This window comes from Crinia signifera, chromosome 1, assembly GCF_055691185.1.
Source record: "Crinia signifera chromosome 1, ASM5569118v1, whole genome shotgun sequence".
Taxonomy (NCBI): Eukaryota; Metazoa; Chordata; class Amphibia; order Anura; family Myobatrachidae; genus Crinia; species Crinia signifera.
Window position 1 is genome coordinate 460,792,340 of NC_139217.1, and position 24,506 is coordinate 460,816,845.

Consider the following 24,506-nt stretch of genomic DNA (forward strand, 5'->3'; position numbering starts at 1 on the left):
TTAAACCATCCTCTAAAAGGGTCTTAAATTTCCGTTCTGGTATCTTCCAGGATCCCTCCATTCTCACCGGCAAACGCAACCCCCAAATGTTTCTATGCGGGATGTAACGCTGCCAGATTTACCAAGCGAGATTTGCCCCTGCAGCTATGGCCATTTAAAGATGGCGTTAGCCCACTGGCGCCTATAGGTTACTTCCTGCTGTTATAAACACAAATAATTTAATGTGATTTCTGGGCGCTAAAAGCCCCCATACACTATGCAATTCACATGCATGTTGGGCTCGATTGCAGTGATTGCTGCGATCAATCACAGGAAAAGAGCCCAAATTGCTGGTGAATGACAGCCGGTCCGAAATGATGTGCGGTCCCGTGCACATTGCACCAGAGCCTGCGAGTCGCAATCTCTTGGATTGCTCGTGCAGCCGGGCAGGCTTGGCTGGAATCGCATGCGATATACCGCCTGCAAAAGGATCGCATGTGATATATTGCATGCAATCCTGCTTTCTAGGCTAAAGGGGGATCACAGGCGACTAATCCGAGCGGACATTTTCGACATAATTATTTACCATAATTTCCATCAGTGGTAATTTACAACCACAATTATGAAGACAAATGTGAACACGAAGCATTGGTACAATTTACCGTAGTGCTGTAGATAAATGGACAGACATATATAGGCTTGGCAGATGTTTTTGATTGTCTTTGTTAAGTAGTTATCTCCTCATTACAGGATTGAATGACTACAAACGTGTGATCATGGGAGATATGAAGACCCCAGACTTTGATGACCTTCTGGCAGCCTTCGACATTCCTGACATGGTGGATCCAAAAGCAGCTATTGAATCTGGACACGATGACCACGATAATCCTATCAAGCATAGCGCTCAAGGAGATGACGAAGCTCATGTTCCTTCATCTTCTGACGTTGGTGTAAGCGTTATAGTCAAGAACATAAGAACCATCGACTCTACTGAGTCATCCGAAAAGGATGGTCATCACACCGCTGGTAATGGCTTGCACAACGGCTTTCTTACCATCTCCAATCTTGAGCGTTTCAACAAAGAAGGGCTAAAAGCCCTCAAAGAAAAAGCTGTGGTATCTGGCACCATCCTTAAAGAGTCTGTTTTTAACCAGTTCAGTCCTATTTCCAGCGCTGAAGAGTTTGATGATGATGAAAAAATCGAAGTGGATGATCCTCCCGATCGACGGGACTTAAGTAGAAGCTTTGGGTCTAATATTTTAATGGGATCGATTTCTCAGCACCCCTATGAACGGGACAAAGTCCAGTTGATGGAACAGTTGATTAAATCTGGAACTGCTCTTTCTGGCAGCGTGGACAAGAGCAAAGAGGGCCAGAAAGACTTTGAGGCTGGTTCAGCTAGTTTAAGTGTCTATGACGCCTTTAAAGGGAAAAAGCTGGACGAAAAACTGAAGGAAAGCGCTCAGAGGCTCTTGGAGAGCAGAATTGTTGATGGGAAACTAGATTCCGATAAAAGTGAAGTCAACGGACTCAGTGTATCACAGTTGAAGTTAAAGACCTCTGCAAAACTTTCTTCATGCATTGCCGCGATTGCTGCTCTCAGTGCTAAGAAAGTAGCCTATGGCCCAAAGGATATTCAAAGCAATACAGAGGAGACCTCAATGGTGTCAAAAGACATTAGTGATTCATTGACGAATGTGAAGTCTCCCGATTCCCAGTTGACCATGCAAAATCTAATTGACAGTACAAAGAAGACCCCTGTGAAACAACCCGATAGTCCAAGGAGCGTGTCCAGTGAAAATAGCAGCAAAGGTTCACCATCGTCCGGTGGTTCCACCCCAGCTATTCCAAAAGTAAGAATTAAGACGATCAAAACATCATCTGGAGAAATCAAGAGAACAGTCACCAGTGTTTTACCTGACTTTGAAGCTGACGTGACAAAACAACCTTCCGATCAAACATCGTCTTTGGTAGTGTCCTCGCTTTTGTCATCGCCTACATCTGCTTCAGCTGTGCTTTCATCACCGAGAGCCTCTGTACAGACAAGTGTTCCTAACAATGCCACCTCTTCAACAGATGTTACTCCGAAACAGGTCACCATCAAACCCGTGGCCACCGCATTCCTACCCGTATCTGCGGTAAAAACTGCAGGCTCGCAAGTCATAAACTTGAAGTTTGGTAATAATACTACGGTTAAAGCCACAGTTATTTCTGCTGCCTCTGTCCAAAGTGCCAGTAGTGCCATCATCAAGGCTGCCAGTGCCATTCAACAGCAGACGGTGGTGGTTCCAGCTTCGAGTCTTGCCAATGCTAAGCTTGTGCCAAAGACGGTGCATTTTGCCAATCTCAACCTCTTGCCTCAAGGTTCTCAAACCACCACCGAGCTTCGCCAAGTGTTAACTAAACCCCAACAGCAAATCAAGCAAACTCTTGTGTCATCCGCCACCGTGATTGCACCCAAAAAGGTGTCAAGAGTCCAAGTAATGGCTTCCTCTCAAAGCTCTGTGGTGGAGGCCTTTAATAAGGTGCTGAGTAGTATTAATCCAGTTCCTGTATATGTCCCCAATCTTAGTCCACCAACCAATGCAGGAATTACCTTGCCTGTACGTGGATACAAGTGTTTAGAATGCGGGGATGCTTTCGCCCTAGAAAAGAGCCTTTTGCAGCATTACGACCGACGGAGTGTACGTATAGAAGTCACCTGCAACCACTGCAAGAAAAATTTAGTTTTTTATAATAAGTGCAGCCTACTTTCTCATGCACGGGGGCATAAAGAGAAAGGTGTGGTCATGCAGTGTTCACACCTCATCCTAAAGCCAGTCCCAGTAGATCAGATGATTGCTTCCTCTCAGAACAGTGTTTCCACCACATCCGCCCCAGCTACCCGGCCGAACCCTGCAACAGTGGCGGCGCACGCAGTATCGAAGGTGCAGACTGGAGCGTCCGCTCCGGTGATTTCAGCTCCCGTGAGCGCTCCCATCACACCCGCTATGCCATTGGACGAAGATTCTTCCAAGCTGTGCCGGCATAGCCTGAAATGCTTAGAGTGCTCCGAAGTATTCCTAGATGAAACCGCCCTAGCGACACACTTTCAGCAAGCTGCGGATACAACCAGACAAGTAGGGTACCATATATACTTCCGAAGGTTACCCAATATTCTGTTATTTCATAATCATTTCAATTTGCGTTGTTCTAAAGCCCAACTGATGTGCAGTTATCCTCTAAGTGCAGCCATTTTGTGATGAAATTGGGGCAACCAGGCAGCCATTTTGTCAGCTTTTCTAGTCACCATGAGGATGCCCTCCTGCCTATTCAAGTTCCAGGAACCACTGAAAAAGGCAACCAGTATTTCCGCTAAGCCATTTATTTATAATCAAGCAGTTTATTGCTTTGCAGTGACCATATTAATTCCTAGAGCATCAACAGCCAGGGTTCTTGTGACCCATAGGCCAGCCGGCAATATGGCTGCCTGTGTGTAGATGACATGTGCTGCTCAGCATCTTATAATTATGTACACTTTCTCATAGGGAGCCAGATGTATCAAGCTTCAAAAGTGATAAACAACCAGCCAATCGGCTCTTATCTGTCATTTTTCAAACCCAGCCTTTGACATGGCAGGTAGGAGCTGATTGGCTGGCAGTTGATCACTCTCCATTTTATCACTTTTTGAAGCTTGATACATCTGGCCCAGGGACTGACAAGCAGAATCAAGAAAAATATAAACCCACACTGGCATAAATCTCCCTTGTCATTTATTGGGAAAATCTCAGTAGCCACAGTGGTGATCTATAAAACTATAAGGTCTATGTACTAAGACGTTGAAAGAGATAATGTATCAGCCAATCAGTTCCTAATTGCCATGTTACAGGTTGCACTTGAAAAATGACAGTGGCTGGTTGTCATGGCCACTGGAAGTATTATACCGGAGCCCTTGAACTGTGGGCCTGATTCAGAGTTGATCGCTGTTGTGCGAATTCGCAATACTATCGATTATTGAATGGTGTACAGGTTGTAGCACGCATGCATGTGGCCAAATAAAAATTTGAATTGAGTATAGATTTGCAGAGAATAGCGATGGGTGTGCAATTCTGTTGCAGACTTGTACGGGGCGGGTTTGTTTTCACTCAGCTATCTGCTCACATTCATCTGCAAATTTGCAGGTCTGAATTAGGCTCAGAGTACGGGATCACAGTCCCAAGCTGCGACACGCCCCCAACCAGTTGTGACACCTACGTTGCTGTCAATCACTTTGTGACTGGTGCTGCAAGACCACCGCAGCGCATGTGCAGTGACAAAATATTCCTCAGCTGCGCACAACCTCGACATTACATAGTTTGTGCAGACTATTACCAGGAAAACTTTCAGCAGGAGTGGAATGTGCGCCAGCTGCTGGACACAAGTAGTACTGCAACCTAATGGTTATTTTGTGTTTCTCACCTTTTTATCCATTGTGTTGTCTTTATATTTACCAGTTCCATGCAGTACTGACGCTTTTTTATATTACGTTTTCCTCTCTTTTATTGTCACTTTCACAGACTCTTTCCCTCCTTGTTCTTCAACTGTTTTCCTAACGTTTAGCCTCCTTTTAAAGGTTTTCATGTAAGGCTATAATTTTGGCCTTATACACAGAAATTAGAATCAGCGGTTAGTGCAGACATTTAAGGTTGTTTTTGAAAAGTGACAGTTAGGCACCGATTGTCTGGTTCTTTATCTCTTTCCACTTTCTCACTCTCCAAGGCTTAGCACATCTGTTTTATAGTCTTGACGCTGTGTTGTCTGGCGAGTGGGACAAGGGGATGGCTGCGGAGACGGTCTTTCGTATGGGAGCCGTTGGGCGCATCGGAGGCTGTTCTCTGACAGTCCGTCCAAGTTTTGATAGTTGTGGCTAAAGTAAAGACACACATGCACTTATTGTATACACCACATCAGATTGTGTGTGTGCGGTTGCTGCTTGGCAGAACGAATGCTATCTAATTGGGTACAGAGTATGAGTATGACCAAAACTTCCAGTGGAAGAGTTGGATTTCTGCTTGAATAGCCACCTAAGGATGTATTGTTATGTATATGGTGCACACATATTACACATCAGTCCCTGCCCCAGTGGAGCGTGTAATCTATATTCCCTACCACATGTATGCACACACACTTAAGATGTGTACACACTAGGGGGGTTATTCTGGTTTACTCCTTCTTGCTAATTCCTTCTTAGATCGACAAAACCATGTGCACTGCAGGTGGGGCAGATGTTACTTGTGAAGAGAGAAATAGATTTGAGTTAGTTATTTTGTTTCTGTGCAGGGAAAATACTGACTGCTTTATTTTTACACTGCAATATAGATCTCACTTTGAAGTAAAACCTCACCCAAATCTAACTCTCTCTGCACATGTTACATCTGCCCCCCTGCAGTGCACATGGTTTTGTCCATCTAAGAAGGAATTTGCCAGTAGGAGTAAACCAGAATAACCCCCTAGGTGGCAGTGTGTGGTTGGGGAGAGTGCAGTAGGTTGAAGTTTCGCCTAGGGTGCCCAGAATCCTTACACCTCCGCCCCCTGCACAGTGGCACCCCGGCCAAAGCATTAAACCCCAAACTAGTTAACCCTGGCTAGTGATTCCAGGTGAAGTGGGGACTCCCTCCAATTCAGGGGTGCCTCCTCTCCAGTGTACTCCAGGCCTGGGCTGAAGCCACTCACAGCCAATCAGTGGCCTGTTGCCATGGTAGTCGGGCCGTACAAGTGCAGTAATCCACGTGGGTTCTGTCACCTGCATGCAAAAGAGCAACATGTGTCCCATAGGTACCAGGGGGCTCTTAATCCCCACATGCTGGTACTTGTGGCTCTCCAAGTGCCGGCATGTGGGGAAGGCTTGCTGGGACCTGTAGTTCTCTTGTAAGAGACAATATTACTTACATCTATCTTTTACTGGAAGATATTAACCCCACACTCAGGGGAGCGGGCGATGGTCGTAGGCGTTAGCCCAGGTCTGGGGTGAGCCCATGAAGTGTGTCCCCCTGACTGCGGCATTACCCCTCTGCTAGTGGAAACCAGCCCTGGTTGTAAAATACAGGGGACCCGACTAGTTTTTTCCCCCTTTATTTTTAGAACCAGCCTCACACTATCAAACGCAATTGCATACACCATCGGAAAACACGGTTCTTAGTAAATTTGAGTGGTTGATCTTAAAGAACTCCCCCCCTATATCCCAGTGGGGTGTAAACTCTGACCCAACAGCGCATCTTAGTACATTTACCCCAGTGTTTCGCGAATGTATTTACTTGTGATAAACTCCTGCATTTTGCATGCACACCTATGTTGGTTATTATAATGCTTATACACAGTGTAAATGACATTTAGGCAGTCTCATTGTATGGTAATAGTAATGATCTAATGGGAAGTTCTTGGCTTTTGCTTTCTAGAGGACGTGTAGTATCTGTATGATGCTCCTGCCCAACCAGTGCAGCTTCACCTGTCACCTGCGCATCCATCAGCACCGATCTCCCTACACCTGCCCCGAGTGCGGTGCAATCTGCAGGTCGGCCCATTTCCAGACCCACGTCACCAAGAACTGCCTGCACTACACACGCAGGATCGGCTTCCGGTAGGTGTGCTGCTATGCCATCAGGCTCGGGTAGTGCCTCAGTGCACATCCACTTACTTCGGTATGGTGGGTCCAGCATTATGCTCCGTGTCCAGCGGTCATCTGAAGATGACTTCTTGTGTACCCGGCGGCAATGGCTCCTGTAAGCATCGCTAACTCTGTCTATGTGCCTCACCCTCTCCTCTCGCAGCCTATCCTCAGCCATCCGCTGCCGCTCCATGCAAATGTCAGCATTGAACATTTTGACATTGTGCACACGCTGGCAGGTTCAATGTCACTATATCCACTATCCATTGCTGATGTGCCACCATATATATTTATTCAGCACTGATTGATAAGAGGACCTATCACTGGCCTCGCTTGGGGGGGGGGGGGGGAGACGGAGGGGGGCGGGCTACAGCAGTATAAAACATGAATGGACAGCCACTCCCAGTTGGGCAGCCGCTGATTGGCTGAGAAGATCTCTCAGCCGATCAGCGGCTGCCTATTCATATATATATGTTTTTGTTATTTTTTTAATTCGCCCGCTGCCCAGCTCCTCAGCCCGGCTCTCCGCAGCCTCCTACACGGCGCCCCCCTGCCCAGCACATCCCGCCCCGCGCCACGGAGTCCTCCGCATCGGATACGATCCATCGTGGGTGCTCTTAAGCCACTGATGGCTGCACATACGAGTTATCTTATTTGCAGCACGTATGACCTCCGAATCTGTTCCAATGCACACTGGACCGCTCATGGAATTGTATATCATACACATGCGATTTGGGATGATTTTAGGGCCCGATCCACCGGAATTGTGTGAAATCGGGCCCATATCGCATAGTCTAAGGAGGGCCTATTGATGATGTAATCAGATTTGACCCGATTCATTCTGATTTCTTCTCCTCCCTTACAGGTGTCTGCACTGCAACGTGGTGTACTCAGAGATGGCTGCGTTAAAGTGCCACATTCAAGGATCCCATTGCGAAGTGTTCTACAAATGTCCCATCTGTCCTATGGCATTTAAATCTGCACCTAGCACCCACACCCATGCATACACTCAGCACCCAGGGGTGAAGATAGGAGAACCCAAGTATGTATACGGCATCTTTGGGATGGTTTTTTTCTTATTACTATGAAATTTCTAACAATACATTTTGCTTGTATGTGTTGCCCCATTTGTATATGTATATATTTTATTAAAGGGTTTCCAACCAGCAGATTAGTTTATTATATTGAGCCATACGTGCAAATGGTAAATAAATACACGTGCGTCATCATGCCGACTCCCCGGGTGCGTTATCCAGGCCTTTATAGCATCAGCCACAATTGTTGTTTTGGTAGGAAACTACGGTTTATTTCTACATTTGGGAAAAGGGTATGGGTCATTAGGTCGACAAATGAAAAAGGCTGACATGCATCAGATCGACATGGTCAAAAGGTTGACCTGACAAATGTCGACATAGGAAACATTTTACATGCGGTTTCACGTTTTTTTGCGTGTATGTCGACATGGACACCATAAATGTCGGCACACTGTTGTATTCTCCCTCTATGCCCACTTTGATGGTAAATTCTGAACAAGTCTGTTAAAAAAAAAAAAAATCATGAAAAACTAATGTCTACCTTTTTACATGTCGACCATTTGCTTGTATTGACCTTTTGACCATGTCAATCTAATGCACCTTGACCTTTTTCACGTGTTGACTTTTTGACTGTCGACTAATAGTGTTCGACCCTTTGAATGTCGACTTAATGACAGAAGGTTTCGGATTTAGGTCGATAATACGATGGTCAACAGCATTTTGTTAGACGTCTTCACCTGGTCGACCACGTTTACATAGACTGTAACGCTAGATCGACAGAAGTAAAGCATTGACGGGAAGGGGTCGACAAATTTTTGTTGTGTGTTTTTTGGTGCCGAATGTCTGAGGGGTGCCCGTGGGCACTGTATATGTGAACAGTGTCCCTTCGTGTAGGGTCCCTCGCTACACTTGGCACACTATTATAATCGTACTCTATGTCCACTCGGATCGTAGAACAGAAACAAGTGGACCGGCACCAAAAGACCCGAAAAAACTGGTGTCGACCTTGCTATTGTTAACCACGTTCCCGTCGATGCTTTACTTCCGTCGGTCTAGCGTCACTCTCTATGGAAACGCCGTTGACCAAGTTTAGACATCTAACTAGACGCCGCCGACCAACCATAGTACTGAAAACTAGCCCTACTGTATTATCTGTACTGTACAGTACTGTACTGTATTGTCATCATCCTTTATATAAACAGAAACAACATAAAACACAACTTCCAGCATAGAACATGGACAAGGATTATAGTATTGCTGCATCCTTCATAGTACTGAAATGAGAATTGGAGCGGCAGAACCAAAGATTTTTTTTTTGCGCTGGTAGGGGCTGGGGATTGGATTATGGTTTAAGTCAGGGAAGGAAATGTTCTTGAGGACTGAGGGCCCTGCTCTTTAGAGCTAACATTCTAAATGCCCAATTCCGGTGTTGCACTTATTGCTTGAGAGATGGAATTATGGAAAATGTCTATATAGGTTATGTAAAAGAAAACTTTTTTTTCTATTCCAATATCCTGGCACAGAAAGGTCTGTCTTTAAAACCAGAGGTGGGCTTCCCACGTCACCGTCCTATCACCAGGGGTCAAAGTGAAGTTTAATTATCTGTTTGTATTTGAAGGTAAAAATCGGAGATTGCGTCCGTAGTTGATTACTGTGGCGGTCTCTTGTTTTAGTACCATCGCTTATCAGCGAAATTCTTTAGGTCATAGTGCCAGACAATTAAATCCGGGTCAACCTATGGCATTTAGTCCAGACATCGTTCATTTCTGTACGTTCCACATTCAAAAGTTATCAGGAAGAATTGTTATCGTTTTGCTCTTTCAGCCGGAGACAATGTCAGACCAAAAGAAAGGTTGGGGGGGGGTCTCATTCATCGTTCAGTATTTCCCTCCTTCATAAAAAAAAAATTTACAACTTTAAAAAATAAAAAAAAATTTGCTCAGGGCTGGAAGGAACGAGGGTAGAATAGAGGACCACAAAGTTTTATTGCTCTGTAAGGCACTGACTAATCAAGTACATCACATTGCTTTTCACAGGGATATAAAACATTCTTTACTGATTACCGCTACGTGGGGGCCATTGTAACAACTGTTTATTCTTTAAGGGGGATGATCACATTTTTTTACCTATTATTCTTTTGGCTTGATTAAAAATTGGGAACATGCTGAGTTTTTTTTTTCTTTTCTGTGGTGCATGCAAACAATATTACTAGTACATACCCTTTAAGTTGAAGTCACGATGCAGTACCCTACCCCGGACAGGTAAAACAATGCACCTGTCAAGGCTGCTTCAACTGTTGAGACAGTTGACCTCTTCTGCCTTCGCTTTTTGGCTGGACTAATCATTTAATGGAGTTGACATGTCGACCAGGCTGCCTAGCCTGCCAGGCCCACTGACGTGGTCACAGGGCTGCCCTGGTTGTACTAGAAAACTTGGAGCAGGGATAGGACACTGGGGAAGCAGGATAGGGCCCCAGTGTAGCCAAGGCATATGCTGCCTGACTACTGTTTCAATAAATCTGTCTGGTTGCTTAACAACCACAGACACACGACCTATGATGTGGTCAGCAGGGAGGCTGTGGTAAAGGGTGTACGAGCATATTTTTATATCATCCCTCTTCTGTCCTTCTATATCATGTGACCACTATGGAGGCACTTCTCTCTCCCGTTCTTGTTTTTCGCTGTGTTCATTATATAATCCAGTGTTTCCCTTCTCCAGTTCTCACGCACTCCTAAAGCTTGTATGTTCAGGAGTTAATCATTCACGTACAGGTAACTTTATGACTCCTCTAAAAAATTATTTTTCTATAAAAATAGCCTTCAAAAAAAATTTATTCGTGTCCCCAGTGATGACTGTTGCGACAATATTCATCAGCATTGCGGATTCGATAGACGGGTACAACCCAAATCCTTCAATAATTCCAATTTCCACAGGATTTTAGGGCTCTCCGCCCTTCAGTCTACATGGCTGGGTGAGTGATTAATCTTACCTGTTTCCACAGACAGACATCCAGGAAACATGAACTTGTAGGAGGTGCTTGAGGACTGGAGTTGAGAAACGCTGGTATAATCAATAGTGTGAGTCTTAAAAGCCAGGTGAAGCGATCGTCTTCCGATAGCCAAAGTGTCTCCTCTCGCTCTTCTCTCTTTCAGAATTATCTACAAATGCTCAATGTGTGACACCGTGTTTACCATGCAGCCCCTGCTTTATCGGCACTTCGACCACCACTTGGAGCACCAGAAAGTGTCCGTGTTCAAGTGTCCGGACTGCTCGCTCTTGTACGCACAGAAGCAGCTAATGATGGACCATATCAAGGTAAGAGGAGATTCCAACTGAAGATAGATCGTCTGTTCTGGTCAAGGTAGACTTTTTTTTCTTGGAAGTCATGATACATAGATTAAACATTATTATTGGCCTATACGTATGTACAGGTAACTTATAGTCAGCTGCATTCCCTCCTTTCAAGGTTATGGAACCCTTTAATAAAAGATGTTTATCTATATATATATTAATCAACAAAGGACCTTAGCCTAGCTGGAGAGGAGGAGGATCCAAAAGTATGTATGAAACCGTGCTAGAGATGGAGCGGGACCGAAAATGCGGCAGGGCGGAGCTGCAGACAGAGATGTGATTGTGCAGAGCAAAGAGCAGAGGGTGGGCGCGGTAGCATACGCAGGGGGATGGAGCAGTGGGTACAGAGGAGGGTGGTGATGCGGAGCTGAGATCAGAAGATGGGTAGCGTAAATAGAGTGGGCAGTGTGTACCCAATGGGTAGAGGGGAGGTTGGGGTAGACAGAGAAGGGGGTGGAGTACGATAGATCAGGGGTATGGAGTAGCAGCATACAAAGGGGAGGTGGTACGGCAGAGAGTGTGGATGGGGTAGCATACAGAGAAGGGGGTGGCGGTGCAGAACAGGGGCAGAGCATTGGGTTGGGCAGAGTGGGGTCAGGATGTGGTGGAGAAACGGGTGGAACTAGTGTATTCTGGTACCTTTACTAGTAGAAATAATAATAAAATATGGGATATAGACTGCAATTTGGTTTGGGGATTTATCATGAATGCACAATTCTATAGATAACTGACATATATTTGTGCAGGCCTCTTTATCAGTTTCCACCAGCAGAATGGTGAATTGTCCTTACATGTGGACATCTAAGCTGCCATTGTAAGCATCCGTATCCTCTCTGTGTGATTACTAACCTACCGATGATTCTGTCTTGGTTACAGTCTATGCACGGGACACTGAAGAGCATCGAGGGTCCCCCTAAACTCGGTACCAATTTACCTCTGAGCACCAAGCCCACCACCCAGAACTCCACCAGCCCCATCAAGGAGGAACCGAAGCAAGTCAACGGGACCAAGAAACCAGAGAAGGAAGAGGCCACTCCAGAGAAGAGGACAAGCCGAGGGGGGAGGAAAAGCTCAAAGCCAGGCTGGACCTGCTGGGAGTGCGATCAGCTCTTCAACCAGAGGGATTTGTATATAACACACATGAGAAAAGAACATGGGAAAGTAAGTTCAACTCCGATCATTGTCATTAGTCTCGTGTCGGTTTGATTTGTTCTGCAGGTCAATCTGGGACTATTATTCTGTATTATTGTAATATTGTAACTTTTCCCCTTTTTTGGGCTGGGTTTTATGGATGTAGAATAGATGCATGGATGTCTGATGCAAGATACTGTCCAGGCTCCACTGCTGCTATGGGGCAAATTCACATTTATTAGGGGGTAGTTTTCAAAGGTTGGATCTTGCCAGTAGGCGGCAACAGAAAATTGTGACTTGATTCCATTTTCCATAATGAAATATCAACCCCACCGCTCCTTGCTTTATGCCAGTAATAACTGGATACATACTTATAACTATACACCGTGAAGACTAATATACACCCCATCAACGGCCTCTAGATTTTGTCTACCGCGCTGCTACGCTTTCACGTGTCCCCAGCTCTCCAGCTTTTCCCTCACATGCCTCTGTACCCCCAGATATTCCCTCACAGGCCCTTCTGCCCACCAGCTTTTCCCCACATGCCTCTCTTCCCCCAGATATTCCCTCACAGGCCCTTCTGCCCACCAGCTTTTCCCTCACATGCCTCTGTACCTCCAGATAGTCCCTCACAGGCCCTTCTGCCCACCAGCTTTTCCCTCACATGCCTCTGTACCCCCAGATAGTCCCTCACAGGCCTTCTGCCCACCAGCTTTCCCTCACATGCCTCTGTACCCCCAGATAGTCCCTCACAGGCCCATCTGCCCACCAGCTTTTCCCTCACATGCCTCTGTACCCCCAGATAGTCCCTCATAGGCCTTCTGCCCACCAGCTTTTCCCCACAAGCCTCTCTTCCCCCAGATATCCCCTCACAGGCCCTTCTGCCCACCAGCTTTTCCCTCACATGCCTCTGTACCCCCAGATAGTCCCTCACAGGCCCATCTGCCCACCAGCTTTTCCCTCACATGCCTCTGTACCCCCAGATATTCCCTCACAGGCCCTTCTGCCCACCAGCTTTTCCCCACAGGCCTCTGTACCCCCAGATATTCCCTCACAGGCCCTTCTGCCCACCAGCTTTTCCCCACAGGCCTCTCTACCCCCAGATATTTCCTCACAGGCCCTTCTGCCCACCAGCTTTTCCCCACAGGCCTCTCTTCCCCCAGATATTCCCTCACAGGCCCTTCTGCCCACCAGCTTTTCCCCACAGGCCTCTCTTCCCCCAGATATTCCCTCACAGGCCCTTCTGCCCACCAGCTTTTCCCCACAGGCCTCTCTACCCCTATATATTCCCTCACAGGTCCTTCTGCCCACCAGCTTTTCCCCACAGGCCTCTCTACCCCCAGATATTTCCTCACAGGCCCTTCTGCCCACCAGCTTTTCCCCACAGGCCTCTCTTCCCCCAGATATTCCCTCACAGGCCCTTTTGCCCACCAGCTTTTCCCCACAGGCCTCTCTTCCCCCAGATATTCCCTCACAGGCCCTTCTGCCTACCAGCTTTTACCCACAGGCCTCTCTATCCACCAGATTTTCCATTACATGCCACATGTCCACCAACTTTTTCCCCTCATATGCTCCTCTCCCATCTTAATACACATGAACTTTGCCCTCTAGCTTTTATCTTCTTCCAAACTGCCCATTGGCTATTTTCTAACTTGGTACTCCGCCTAAATGGAATGAGGCAGTCACTAGCCTGAAAGAGCATCTTTCCCCCTTTGTCCAAAGTGATGCAGCCAGAATAATTTACTAGGGGAGAAGGAAGAGCTTTTCCAAAGGTCTTCCATAGCAGCTGAACATGTAGGATGATACAACACTGCATTGTCCAACATTTCTAGGAGATGTTTTCCCATAATCTCTCGAAACAGCCTGACATTGCCAGCAGCAAATGCTGATTACTACCATAGTCATTGCAGGAAATATTATTCCCCAGCTGTACGGTGCCCAACCCATCAACCACCAGCCACTTATAGTTATTATTTTTCATTTGCATTATAGCTATTCTTTTTCATTTGCAACATCTTATTCCTCTCATCCTCCTGCACCTGAACGAAGTGTCTGATAGGAGAGCAGAGCCATTCTTTCCGAAGTGGGGAAATGGAGTGGTGCAGATAGCAGATTTTGCCGGCACACAGGCGAAGAGCTCATTATGATGTTGCACCATGTTTAAAACAGCATTTTATGTTGCACAAAGCAGCAATTTGCTACTTTTAGATTTGTAGAGTGTTTGAGATCTACCTGGAACAGTAGAGGTTGATTCAAATGTTCCAGGCACCCCCATGCTGGGCATCTGTACGAATGGGCACCCGACAGAGAAATTCAATTGTTGCCGTGGTCAGACTCCCGGTTGTATCGTCCGCTAGAAGTTTCTACAGCTTAATATGTTGGATCTTTATACTGTATACTGCTTTCACTTGGTGCCATGGATGGGAATGTGAAGAACCTGCTGAGCCCAAACTGGGGATAAGTTATTAAGGCAGCAATGCCGCATTTTTGTACTGGATAAAGAGGCGGATTCAGCATGGACGGAAAAGGTGCCATTTAGCAGACAGTGGGGGAAATTTACTAAGAATACGAATACGATTATTCTTAATAGGAATGAATATGACTGCAAACGGCTGTTTTAGCCGTACGCAACTTCGTATTCCAGAGGGGAATTTACGAAGCAGCCGTATATAAGGGCGCTAATACGAATTGGTATAGGCAGTCTGCAAGGATCAGTTAGATCCGTGCAGGCTGCAGTATATAAAAAAAATAGAAAAATAAATAAATAAAAAAAAACGGAGTGGGGTCCCCCCCATGGCCGTAAGCAGCACAAGGCTGAAAGAGCCGGGGCTGGTTCTGAAAAATCAGGAAACCACCAAAATAGGGCTTCGCTGAATTTTTAAAACCAGCCCCAGGCTGGATCCCAAAATAAGGGGTACAAAATGAATAGGGGTCCCTCGTATTTTAAGAACCAGCCCCAGGCCCAACCAGCCAGCAGGGTAATGCCACAGCCGGAGGGAGACTTTTAATACAAGTCCCCCCGGCCAAAGCATTAACCCTACCGACTAGTCAGCCTGGCTAGGGGTCCTGGGGGAGTGGGAACCTCCCCAATAAAGGGGTCCCCCCCCTCCAGGACTTCCCTGGCCAGGCTGAAGCCTGGTGCTGTACCTGGTAACCCTGGGCTGTGGGTACCGGGCTGATAAAGTTTAAAAAAAATAGAAGAGATCATAGGGTTTTGTTGTGGAACTAAGAGTCCCAGCAAGCCTGGGACTTGGAGAACCACAAGTCCCAGCATGTGGTCCATTAGTGCGCTTGCTGGGACTCTTAGTTCCACAACAAAACCAATAGTTAAATAAAAGCACACTGACACATAATAAAAATAAAACTTTAATACACAGAGTCCATACATACTGATACTTGCCTATCTTGAGCCTGTAGGTAGCCCTGTCCTGGTCCACTGCAATTTAGATTTATGTTTGAACACACCTAAAGCATATGTAACTCTCTCTGCACATGTTACATCTGCCCCTGCAGGGCAGCATGGTTTTGTCCAATTGCTTGCTTTTTTTGATCCATGTCATCCCATTGGCTGTCACCCTTACAGCATAACCCAGAAAGCCCCACTGGACTGATTTTTAATTAAGTATATTTCTTTACATCTTTCTTTATTAAACAATATGAGAAGTCTAAAAAAAATCATGTCCTGGGATCTGGGTGGTCATCTAGTGCATCTTACCCTCCCAGTCCGACACTGAGTCACCTCCTGCCACCTGCCAGGGGGTGTGGGGGGGGGGGGTGACTGTGCGCACCTCTAACCTTGCTAGGTGTCCTTGTTGCTGCCGCCGGGTAGCAGGAAGCTGAGCTGCCGCTTGGGGGCCGAGAAATGTTACAAATTGCCAATAATTAAATAAATGTCACCTAATGTGATGCTACAATTACAATTAAGGAGTATTTAGTAGCGGGGCTCTTACCTCTGCAGAGGAGAGTGGCTGCCATGATGTGGGCCCCGCTGCCACTGATGCTGCTGTACTCCCCGCTGCAGCCGCCGCAAATTAATCCCAGCCGCCGGTCCCCTGCACTAGGCCTCCGCAGGTCCCAGGTCCGGCGCATACACAGTATCATCCGCGGTACTGCGCATGTGCAAAACCCGTTTTTAAGGCCACCCCACAGCTGCACATGGAGAGGCATCCCGAACACCTCCCAATGGGATGCCTTGAGTGACTGGCAGGTCGGACTTCCAATAGGAAGTCACTGCCAGTCACAGTGAAGCCGGTGCAGTCTCACAGACTTCATCTGGCTTCACTTAGGCAGAGAACAGTGGTGGATTTTACCTGGGGGGGGGGCTACAGCCCATAGATAAAAACCTCCACTGGTCTTTAGTCTCTTCCACCTTAGTAGTTTTCCTGTTATGTGGTGCAGATGGGATGCCAGCAGTCACATTGCCGAGGCTGGCATCCCAACTAGAGGCCAGAAGACAGGTGCTGGAATTCCCACTTCGATAAGGATGTTAAAAATGTTAATCTACAACAGTTAAAACAGCGCCACCTGTAGGTTATAACAATACAATCAGGAACATTTGTTCAAACCAGTGTTCCCTGCACAATAATAGTTAAAAGCCCATCAATATTAAGGCTTCTGCAATGTTCTTTCACTTTAAGCTGTGACAGTTTTTTTTTTTTTTTTTAATTCAGTGTTTTTATTGAGATTTTTGCATTATACAAAAGAACCATATAAACAATTTCTCGACAGAGATAAAATGGTCAAGTAGCATATAGGTATGAGCAATATCTTGAATTGACATATGATAATGTATACAGAAAATTAAGTTGGGTTGTATCTGTTCCTTTTACCACTATAGATGAAATGTGTTGGCCCGAAGGCGCCATCCGGGCACACACCTCAACAGGAGATACTGAAGCACATATACAGGATTATGATTAAAACGACATTACAACCCCATAGGAGCAAGATAAATCAGGAAATAGTCATCTGTCGGGAAGTCTATACTAAACCTGCTAATCTAATAAAGTAAACCACCCAAAAGCCCTAAGCAAACTTACCATAAAACCCCCCACCCTGTACAACCCACCCCCAACTGAGGCGTACTTGGATCCCATTAACTACCCCTGTGCCCTCCCTAGACTATACTAAACTACCAAACTTCCCTCCCCCCTCGTAATGTCAGAGTATTGTAGAAAGGATATATCAGGGGCAGTGGACTTAAACCTTGAATGAAGTTACATCAAGATTGACAGTTTCCCCGCCAACATAAATAACGCTTTAACGCCTGCCATATATGGTATATAGTACACAGGTTCACTTATTAGAGATATTAGAGATTATCTAAAAAAAATAGTAAGGACAACTTAGTAGGCATCAAAATTCAATCAGAAACAAGTACAAGTAATAGGTATATATGGTATTAGCCCAGCCAGCTTGCAACCAACATGCCAGGATAGTAAACCAGTGTCGTTCTCATCCGTCCCAGAACACTTTAGGGTAGTCAATGGTACTATCAAAATAGCTAGACAGCAATGGACGCAGTTTGGGGATATTTGGTGAAAACACGGTGGTCCCACTGTAGCCAGACATATTACGATTATAGTCCTTTGCTGCAGTATCAAGGGTGTGGACAGGTCCAGAGTGGACACAGGCTCGAGATGCCGAAGGAGGATAGGGCAACAGATTGTAAATATATTGATCTCACTTCCATCCATAGGTGCCTTATTAGCAGAGGAGAGAGGTACTCCAGCCGGGTATGCAAGATCCGGATTATCAAATGTAGTGGTATAGCCACCAAAGGGCTCAGAATTCCCATCCCCACCACCACTTGACATAGAGATAAAGGAAGGTGACACTGTAGATATCCGTGAAGCTGGTGTAGTTGAGTATATTTCAGGCATAGGACATATATGTACAGCTTCCATGACACATTTGTCAAAGTGCTCAGGGGTACATGAGGAGAAGGGTGAATTGAATTGTGCAGGAACAGGATTTGAATAAGCTACCAGGTCATAACATACAGGTTCAGCATCTGCAAACTCTCTATCACCTGTCTCCGGATTATAAGAACAGGAATGTATATCCCATTGAACCGCATCCAGCTCATGGAGGAGTCTGTGAGTGGAGGTATGGATAGCCTGCAGTATTTGCTGCAGAGACGAGGCCATAGTATAGGTAGTATTCCGAAAGAAGGATATCACCATACGGAGGGGATCCAAGCATATAGCAGCAGGTGATTGGCAATGAGATGGCTGTGGCTAGCACACAGCCTAGCATACAGTCATATGTGAAGGAGCAAGGATAGACAGGATATCTGAAAGAGCACCTTAATCCAGTGCACCTAGCCAGGTAACCAGTGGCACAAGAGGATAGCCGTACACACAGCCTTCTCCCACAGTATGAAGGGAGCCACCGGGCAATCGCGGCACACACCCTCAGATATTGTACAGAGTGCAAGTTAAGAAGCCCAAAGCATCAACTTCAGCCGGGCACAGGAGAATTGTACCGCAGGTGCCACAGCCCCGGATTCGCGCGGGCAAGATGGCGCCGGCTCTCCCTGCACGGTCCGCAGCAGCACTACCCTAACTAAAGCGCTTCCCGCTCACTCCGCTCAGTGAACAGAGAGCGGACGGCACCTGTCACTCCTGTCCGCTGCGACACCCGGAGGGGCAGAGGCAGTGTCACAAGATACCTCAGGGATGCAGGAGATCAACAGCAGCGCCCGGTGCTCAGTGTGTTCCGCGGTCTCCTCCACCTCCAGTCCAGCAAACAGAAAGCTACGGAGATCCGGCAGCGGGGGTGCAGAACTGTAGGTGGGATACCCCACAGCTTTAGCAGTGGTCAGGGTCTTTTGTGTCGGCAGAGCAGGATTTTTTTTGAGGATTTATGGAGCTCAGGAGATTTGCTGCCTACTCCATTGAAGTCCAGGCCACGCCCCCCCGAGCTGTGACCGTTTTTCGCCCACAGACACTCCACCCCACACCCTGTCCCTATCTGCTCCTACCCTCCCATCTCTGTCTTCACAGCTCTCTCTCTTCATATCCATCAAGTTTGAAACACATCAGCGTCCCTGCAAAATATGCTTTCATTTTCTGGTATGACATCATTTAACACACAGAGGAATAATTTGGTCCGTTGAGTGCCCTCTAGTGGTCACTAGCGGTACTGACAAAATAGGTGCGAAAATTGGCAAGTAAATATTTTTATCCATCATAATGACCTGTAATGTTACCTTTTATATAATAAATATAATCTTTGTACTCTTTACCTAGCACGGTGCCCACGATTTTGATCGTGGGCATCGCAGGTAAAAAAAATCGCGGGCATTGAATGCACTAAAAATCGGGTGCGACGCGATGCCCGCGATTTCCCATAGGGAACAATGTTAAATTTCTCAATTGACCCGATTTTACTGTTCAATGCCTCAATTGACACGATTTTTCCATAGGAAACAATGTTAAATGGCCCACAGAGGCCAAATAGCCACCCTGAAGTGTGAAATGGCCCCCACAATTGTTAACGCCACCCCACGATCAACGTCAACCCGAAGCGTGGCGAGTGCAGCGAGCCCGCGAGGGGCGGCGGTACCCGTACTACGACCTTTTCATACCCCCACTATCCACGTCGGCGTGGAGTTGAGAATAGAATAGTGTGGCGAGTGCAGCGAGCCACCGAGCCCGAAGCGTGGCGAGGGGACGCGGATACCTTCACAGGTAAACGCGTCCCTTCGCGGGCTTCACAGGTATCCGCGTCCCCTTGCGGGGCTCGCTGCGCTCGCCACGCTTCGGGCTCGGTGGCTCGCTGCGCTCGCTACACTATTCTATTCTCAACTCCACGCCGACGTGGATAGTGGGGGTATGAAAAGGTCGTAGGACGCGTACCGCCGCCCCTCGCGGGCTCGCTGCGCTCGCCACGCTTCGGGTTCACGTTGATCGTGGGGTGGCGTTAACAATTGTGGGGGCCATTTCACACTTCAGTGTGCCTATTTGGCCTCTGTGGGCCATTTAACATTGTTTCCTATGGAAAAATCGTGTCAATTGAGGCATTGAACAGTAAAATCGGGTCAATTGAGAAATGTAACATTGTTCCCTATGGGAAATCGCGGACATCGCGTCGGTCGCGTCGCACCTGAATTTTTGGGTGCATTCAATGACCGCGATGGGCGCCGTGCTAGGTAAAGAGTACCATAATCTTTTTTACACAACATTTTTTTATTTGAATTTACATAACAAATGTGAGCGACGCTGTAATTTTTAGCTAATATTTTGCACATCTCTCACAGATGTTGGCACGCAAAGGGTTAATAATACCGCCTCGTGCTGTCCCAACTTGCGCAGTAGTTGAATTTGCAGATCTATGACCTAAGGAGCCCATACACGGTCCGTTGTGTATGGCTCCGTTCTGTACTATGCGATGCGCGCTCCCGTGCATCACATAGTACGGTACAAAAAGTATGTGCTGCACATACTTTTTGTACTAGGTACACATCGGATTGGATCGCAGTGCATGCACACCGCATGCACTAGGGATTCGATCCGATGTGTGCTAATTAAGTCCCAAACGGATCCGTTAAACGGACCGTGTATGGGCTGCTCTAGTTACTTTTAATCCGGAAGCATCTGAGGGTTCTGGAAATTCCGTCTGGAAGCTCAGGTGTTAAGGAACCAACCAGCAGAATATAAACCAAAGGAAAAGAATTAAAGGCGTTACATGTGAGCCCTGCGAGGCTGGAGCCGCCGCTGGGGATATCACAGCTACTTTGCCAAAGTGCTCCTTAATCTTTTATGAAATATGTTCTTCGCCGTCTAAAAGCAAAGTAACAGCCAGCACAGATCTAACCGTCGCTGGGAAAGTGAGGTGAGATGTGAGATCACCACTAGCAACAAAGCAAAGTTTCTGCCTCTCTTTCAAGCCTCTGTTCTAGACACCGACTTCAATGGGAGCCGATAAGTTTGCATGAAGCTTCTTTATCAACTTGAACCCCAAGACGCGGGACAGCAGCCTGATTCCTTGAGGGAGGGTCGGAGTGGAAAGAATCCGGTTGGAGGACGGTAGACTGTGACCTAAATCTTGCTGGGCCGGTAAAAAATAATGAGCTGCATTAGGGCCCCAAACTGAAGTAAAAGTATCGGCTCTGTGTTGGAGAACCCCCTACTGGGGCTTAGAAACAGAAAAAGGCTGTGTAAAAGGAACAAGGGGGTCATACGGTACAATTGTATGAGTATAACAAGTCCTGGTCCTTTCATGTGTTGCATTGTATCCAAAGAATAGAAGCCGGTTCTCTGTATTTCTCTGCATTGTATTTATCTGTACCACGGGACGAGTTTTGCGCCCCTTTCCTATATATTCACTGACTTCATATGAACTTTATTATTAATTATTCAATTTTTATTTCATTAGCAATTGTTTGTAGATGAAGAGCTCCGCTGCGCTGGAGGGGGGGGGGGGGGTACGCATAACTGGCTGTTCTGCTAATTTGGTTCCACCCCCTTAAAATATGTCACCCGCTGCCGCCCATACCTTGTGACTCCACTGGGGAAATCCAAGCATGGGTACACAGAGAGACGTACAAGGCAGCCAATAGAAATACTGTGTAGAAGAGGGCGTGTCGCTCTAGTATTGAGGCATTTTTATGAATCTAAGACCATTGTAAAGCTGCAGGAGGACATGTACAGACCAGTAAATATATCTGCTGGTGACACGCCCCTTTAATATGCAGGTTTCCGGATGGTTGACCAGACAGTATCTAGGTTGACAGTCAATAGGTCGGCAAAATATGGCTGACTTGGTCAAAGTTGATAAAAGCAAAGTGAAGCACATGAAAAGGTCGACGCGTGGTTTTTCCTTTTTTTTTGTAATTTTTCATACTTTCCATGTGTATTCTGTTTGGGAACAATAAAATTGTACACTAGTTGGGGTTCCACGCGCTCGGGTGTTGACATTGACACAAAAAAACCTCATGTCAACCTTTTTGTGTGTCAACCTTTTTTTCCTTATCAACCTTTTACTTGTGTCACCCGTTTTCCAGTGTCAACCTTGTGCATGGTGACCTTTCTTTGGGGTCACCCCAGACTTTGTCAAGCTGCTATACCACACCCAATATGGATTTGGTATGAAATCCAGACGGTCAAAATACCGACAGCTATTGACCGACGGTCAAAATCCCGACATGGTAAAAATCCCGACAAGGTCAAAATCCCGACATGGTCAAAAAAACGAAATTTAAAATCACGACAAGGCCCGAAGCAATGCTTCGGGCACACTATTGCATTCTCCCACCACGCCCTCGCGACCTGTCGACCGAAAGTCATGTTGACTTTTTCACCTGTCTACATTCTATATGTCGGTATTTTGACCATATAGAGATTTTGACCATGTCGGGATTGTGACTGTTGGTCAATGGTTGTCGAGATTTTGACCGTCGGGATTTTGACTGCATCCTACTGGTTATTTAGGATAGCCCAGTTCACAGCCGAGTGCGGTCTTACATTGTTTCCCCGGAAATGCTCGGCCTTTGTCCTGCCCGTGTCGTAACGCCAGTGACGTCTGTCCCTCTCTTGCAGCACATGAAGAAACACCCGTGTCGGCAGTGTGACAAATCTTTTACCTCATCGCACAGTCTGTGTCGGCACAACCGCATCAAACACAAAGGCATCCGCAAAGTTTACACCTGCACGTGAGTGACTGATCGGCTAATCCTAATGTATTGACCACATGGGAACATCTAATTCCTTTTCCTGGAGACTACATGTGCGTAGGAGATCTCCGCGCTGTGTGTTACCTCCACTCTGTAACCTCCACCACAGTCATGTTAACAACTGAGATTGATGCTGCTATCTGTATATCAGTGTTGCAGACCCGATAACGGCCTTTGGTGCTGGACGCTGTTGGGTTCCGTCATCTACGGGCTTTTATAGGCCGGAGCGAAGGATCTGGCGCTTTTTCGTATAACCTGCTCGTGTTGCGACTCTGATTAATAGTCTTTGACATCTTCACTGTTAAAAAGCAAATAATTAACCAGCCTATAAATGATAAAGCAGATGTACTAAAGTCTGGTGAAGTGATAAAGTGGCAACAGCCACTCAGCTCCTAACTGTCATGTTTTCAAATCCAGCCTGTAGCATGGCATTTAAGAGGCGATTGGCTGCTGCATTATTACCGGCAACTTTTATCTTTTTCACCAGGGTTAATACATCTGCTCCTATGTCCAGTGATCCTGGCATATTAGCTCAGTGTAAAGCCAGATACTCCCAAGAAGGAGCCATTGGGTTGTACCCGACTTGCGTGGGATAACCGGATCTGAATTTAGTTGGATTGCATACCACCCCTTTCCCTTTTCAGGCCCATTTCTGCTAAATATCGAGTGAAGTCCAACTCTGCCAGTGGAACGTATGGCAGCAATGACCTTGTTAACTATGGAGACACTGGTGTCTTCTGCTGTATGAACACACATGGTTTGCTGTCAACCTTGTAATGTCAACAGGAGAATGCCGACACTGTTGTCATTTTACGTTATGCGTTTTTACCGTCAGGTTGTTGTAACTTAAAACATTATCATTAAGCAACATGTTTTAAGTTGCAATGCTGACACGTTTTACATAAAATGATGTCGACATTCTCATGTTGATATAATGCTGTCAACATTTTAGCTGTTGGCAGCTCTGCTTTTGACCAAATGACTACTGCCCTGCTCGGGCTAGACTCAGGCTGATCCCATTGCCCAGCGCTGTCCGACAGGATGGGGCTAACGGTAACCATATATAAACGGAACCGCTTTCCGTTTATATATGGTGGCTATGGTTGGGTTATTGGGTGGATGCAGGTTTGTGCTGAGCTCAGCTAATGTTGCTCTTACATGGAGATAGACGCATGCATTTACCTGTATGCAGCGATTTACGCTTCAGTGCGCTTGGTTTGTTCAGTTCAGCTTTGTATCTGGCAGATTGGGAGCTTACAAGTGACCATTGCCATTTCCCATTGTGACGTAATAATCTTTTCATTGGAACTAAAGCGCATGTTTCGTTGCCTAGGCATTGTCCCGATTCCAAACGGGCCTTCACTAAACGCTTAATGTTAGAGAGACACATCGAACTCGCGCACAGCCTCAAGGATCTGGAGGGTAAAGATGGAGAAGTAACAGACACTGTGGAGACTTCAGAGGTGAAAGAAGTCCCAAAGGTAGGTTTTACAGTAACACCTACCATATATAGGGGGAGATGTCTCAGAAGGCTCGACTATATTCCCCCCTTCTAATTTTACGTTTGTCTAATGGGTATATATAGAGGATGAGGGGCAAATATAGTGGAAGGTGATAGTGCAGCAGTCAGTCATTTTTTAAATCCAGCCTGTACCTTGGCAGTTAGGAGCGGATTGGCAGTTGAGTTATCACCTTTCGCTTTATCGCTTCT

At 46.5% G+C, this 24,506-nt stretch overlaps 1 protein-coding gene across 8 annotated transcripts in view; it reads left to right on the top strand.

Annotated features, from left to right (window-relative positions):
• ZNF532 (zinc finger protein 532) overlaps positions 1-24,506 on the top strand; it is a 52,419-nt gene that overhangs the window by 23,310 nt on the left and 4,603 nt on the right. For all 8 annotated transcript variants that reach the window (XM_083155267.1, XM_083155264.1, XM_083155272.1 and 5 more), the window contains 7 exons: positions 730-3,098; positions 6,393-6,574; positions 7,467-7,643; positions 10,788-10,950; positions 11,863-12,147; positions 22,662-22,774; positions 24,129-24,276. In XM_083155267.1, coding sequence (XP_083011393.1) covers positions 756-3,098; positions 6,393-6,574; positions 7,467-7,643; positions 10,788-10,950; positions 11,863-12,147; positions 22,662-22,774; positions 24,129-24,276 — 3,411 coding nt within the window. In that variant the 5' untranslated portion in view covers positions 730-755. The remainder of the gene's footprint in view (positions 1-729; positions 3,099-6,392; positions 6,575-7,466; positions 7,644-10,787; positions 10,951-11,862; positions 12,148-22,661; positions 22,775-24,128; positions 24,277-24,506) is intronic.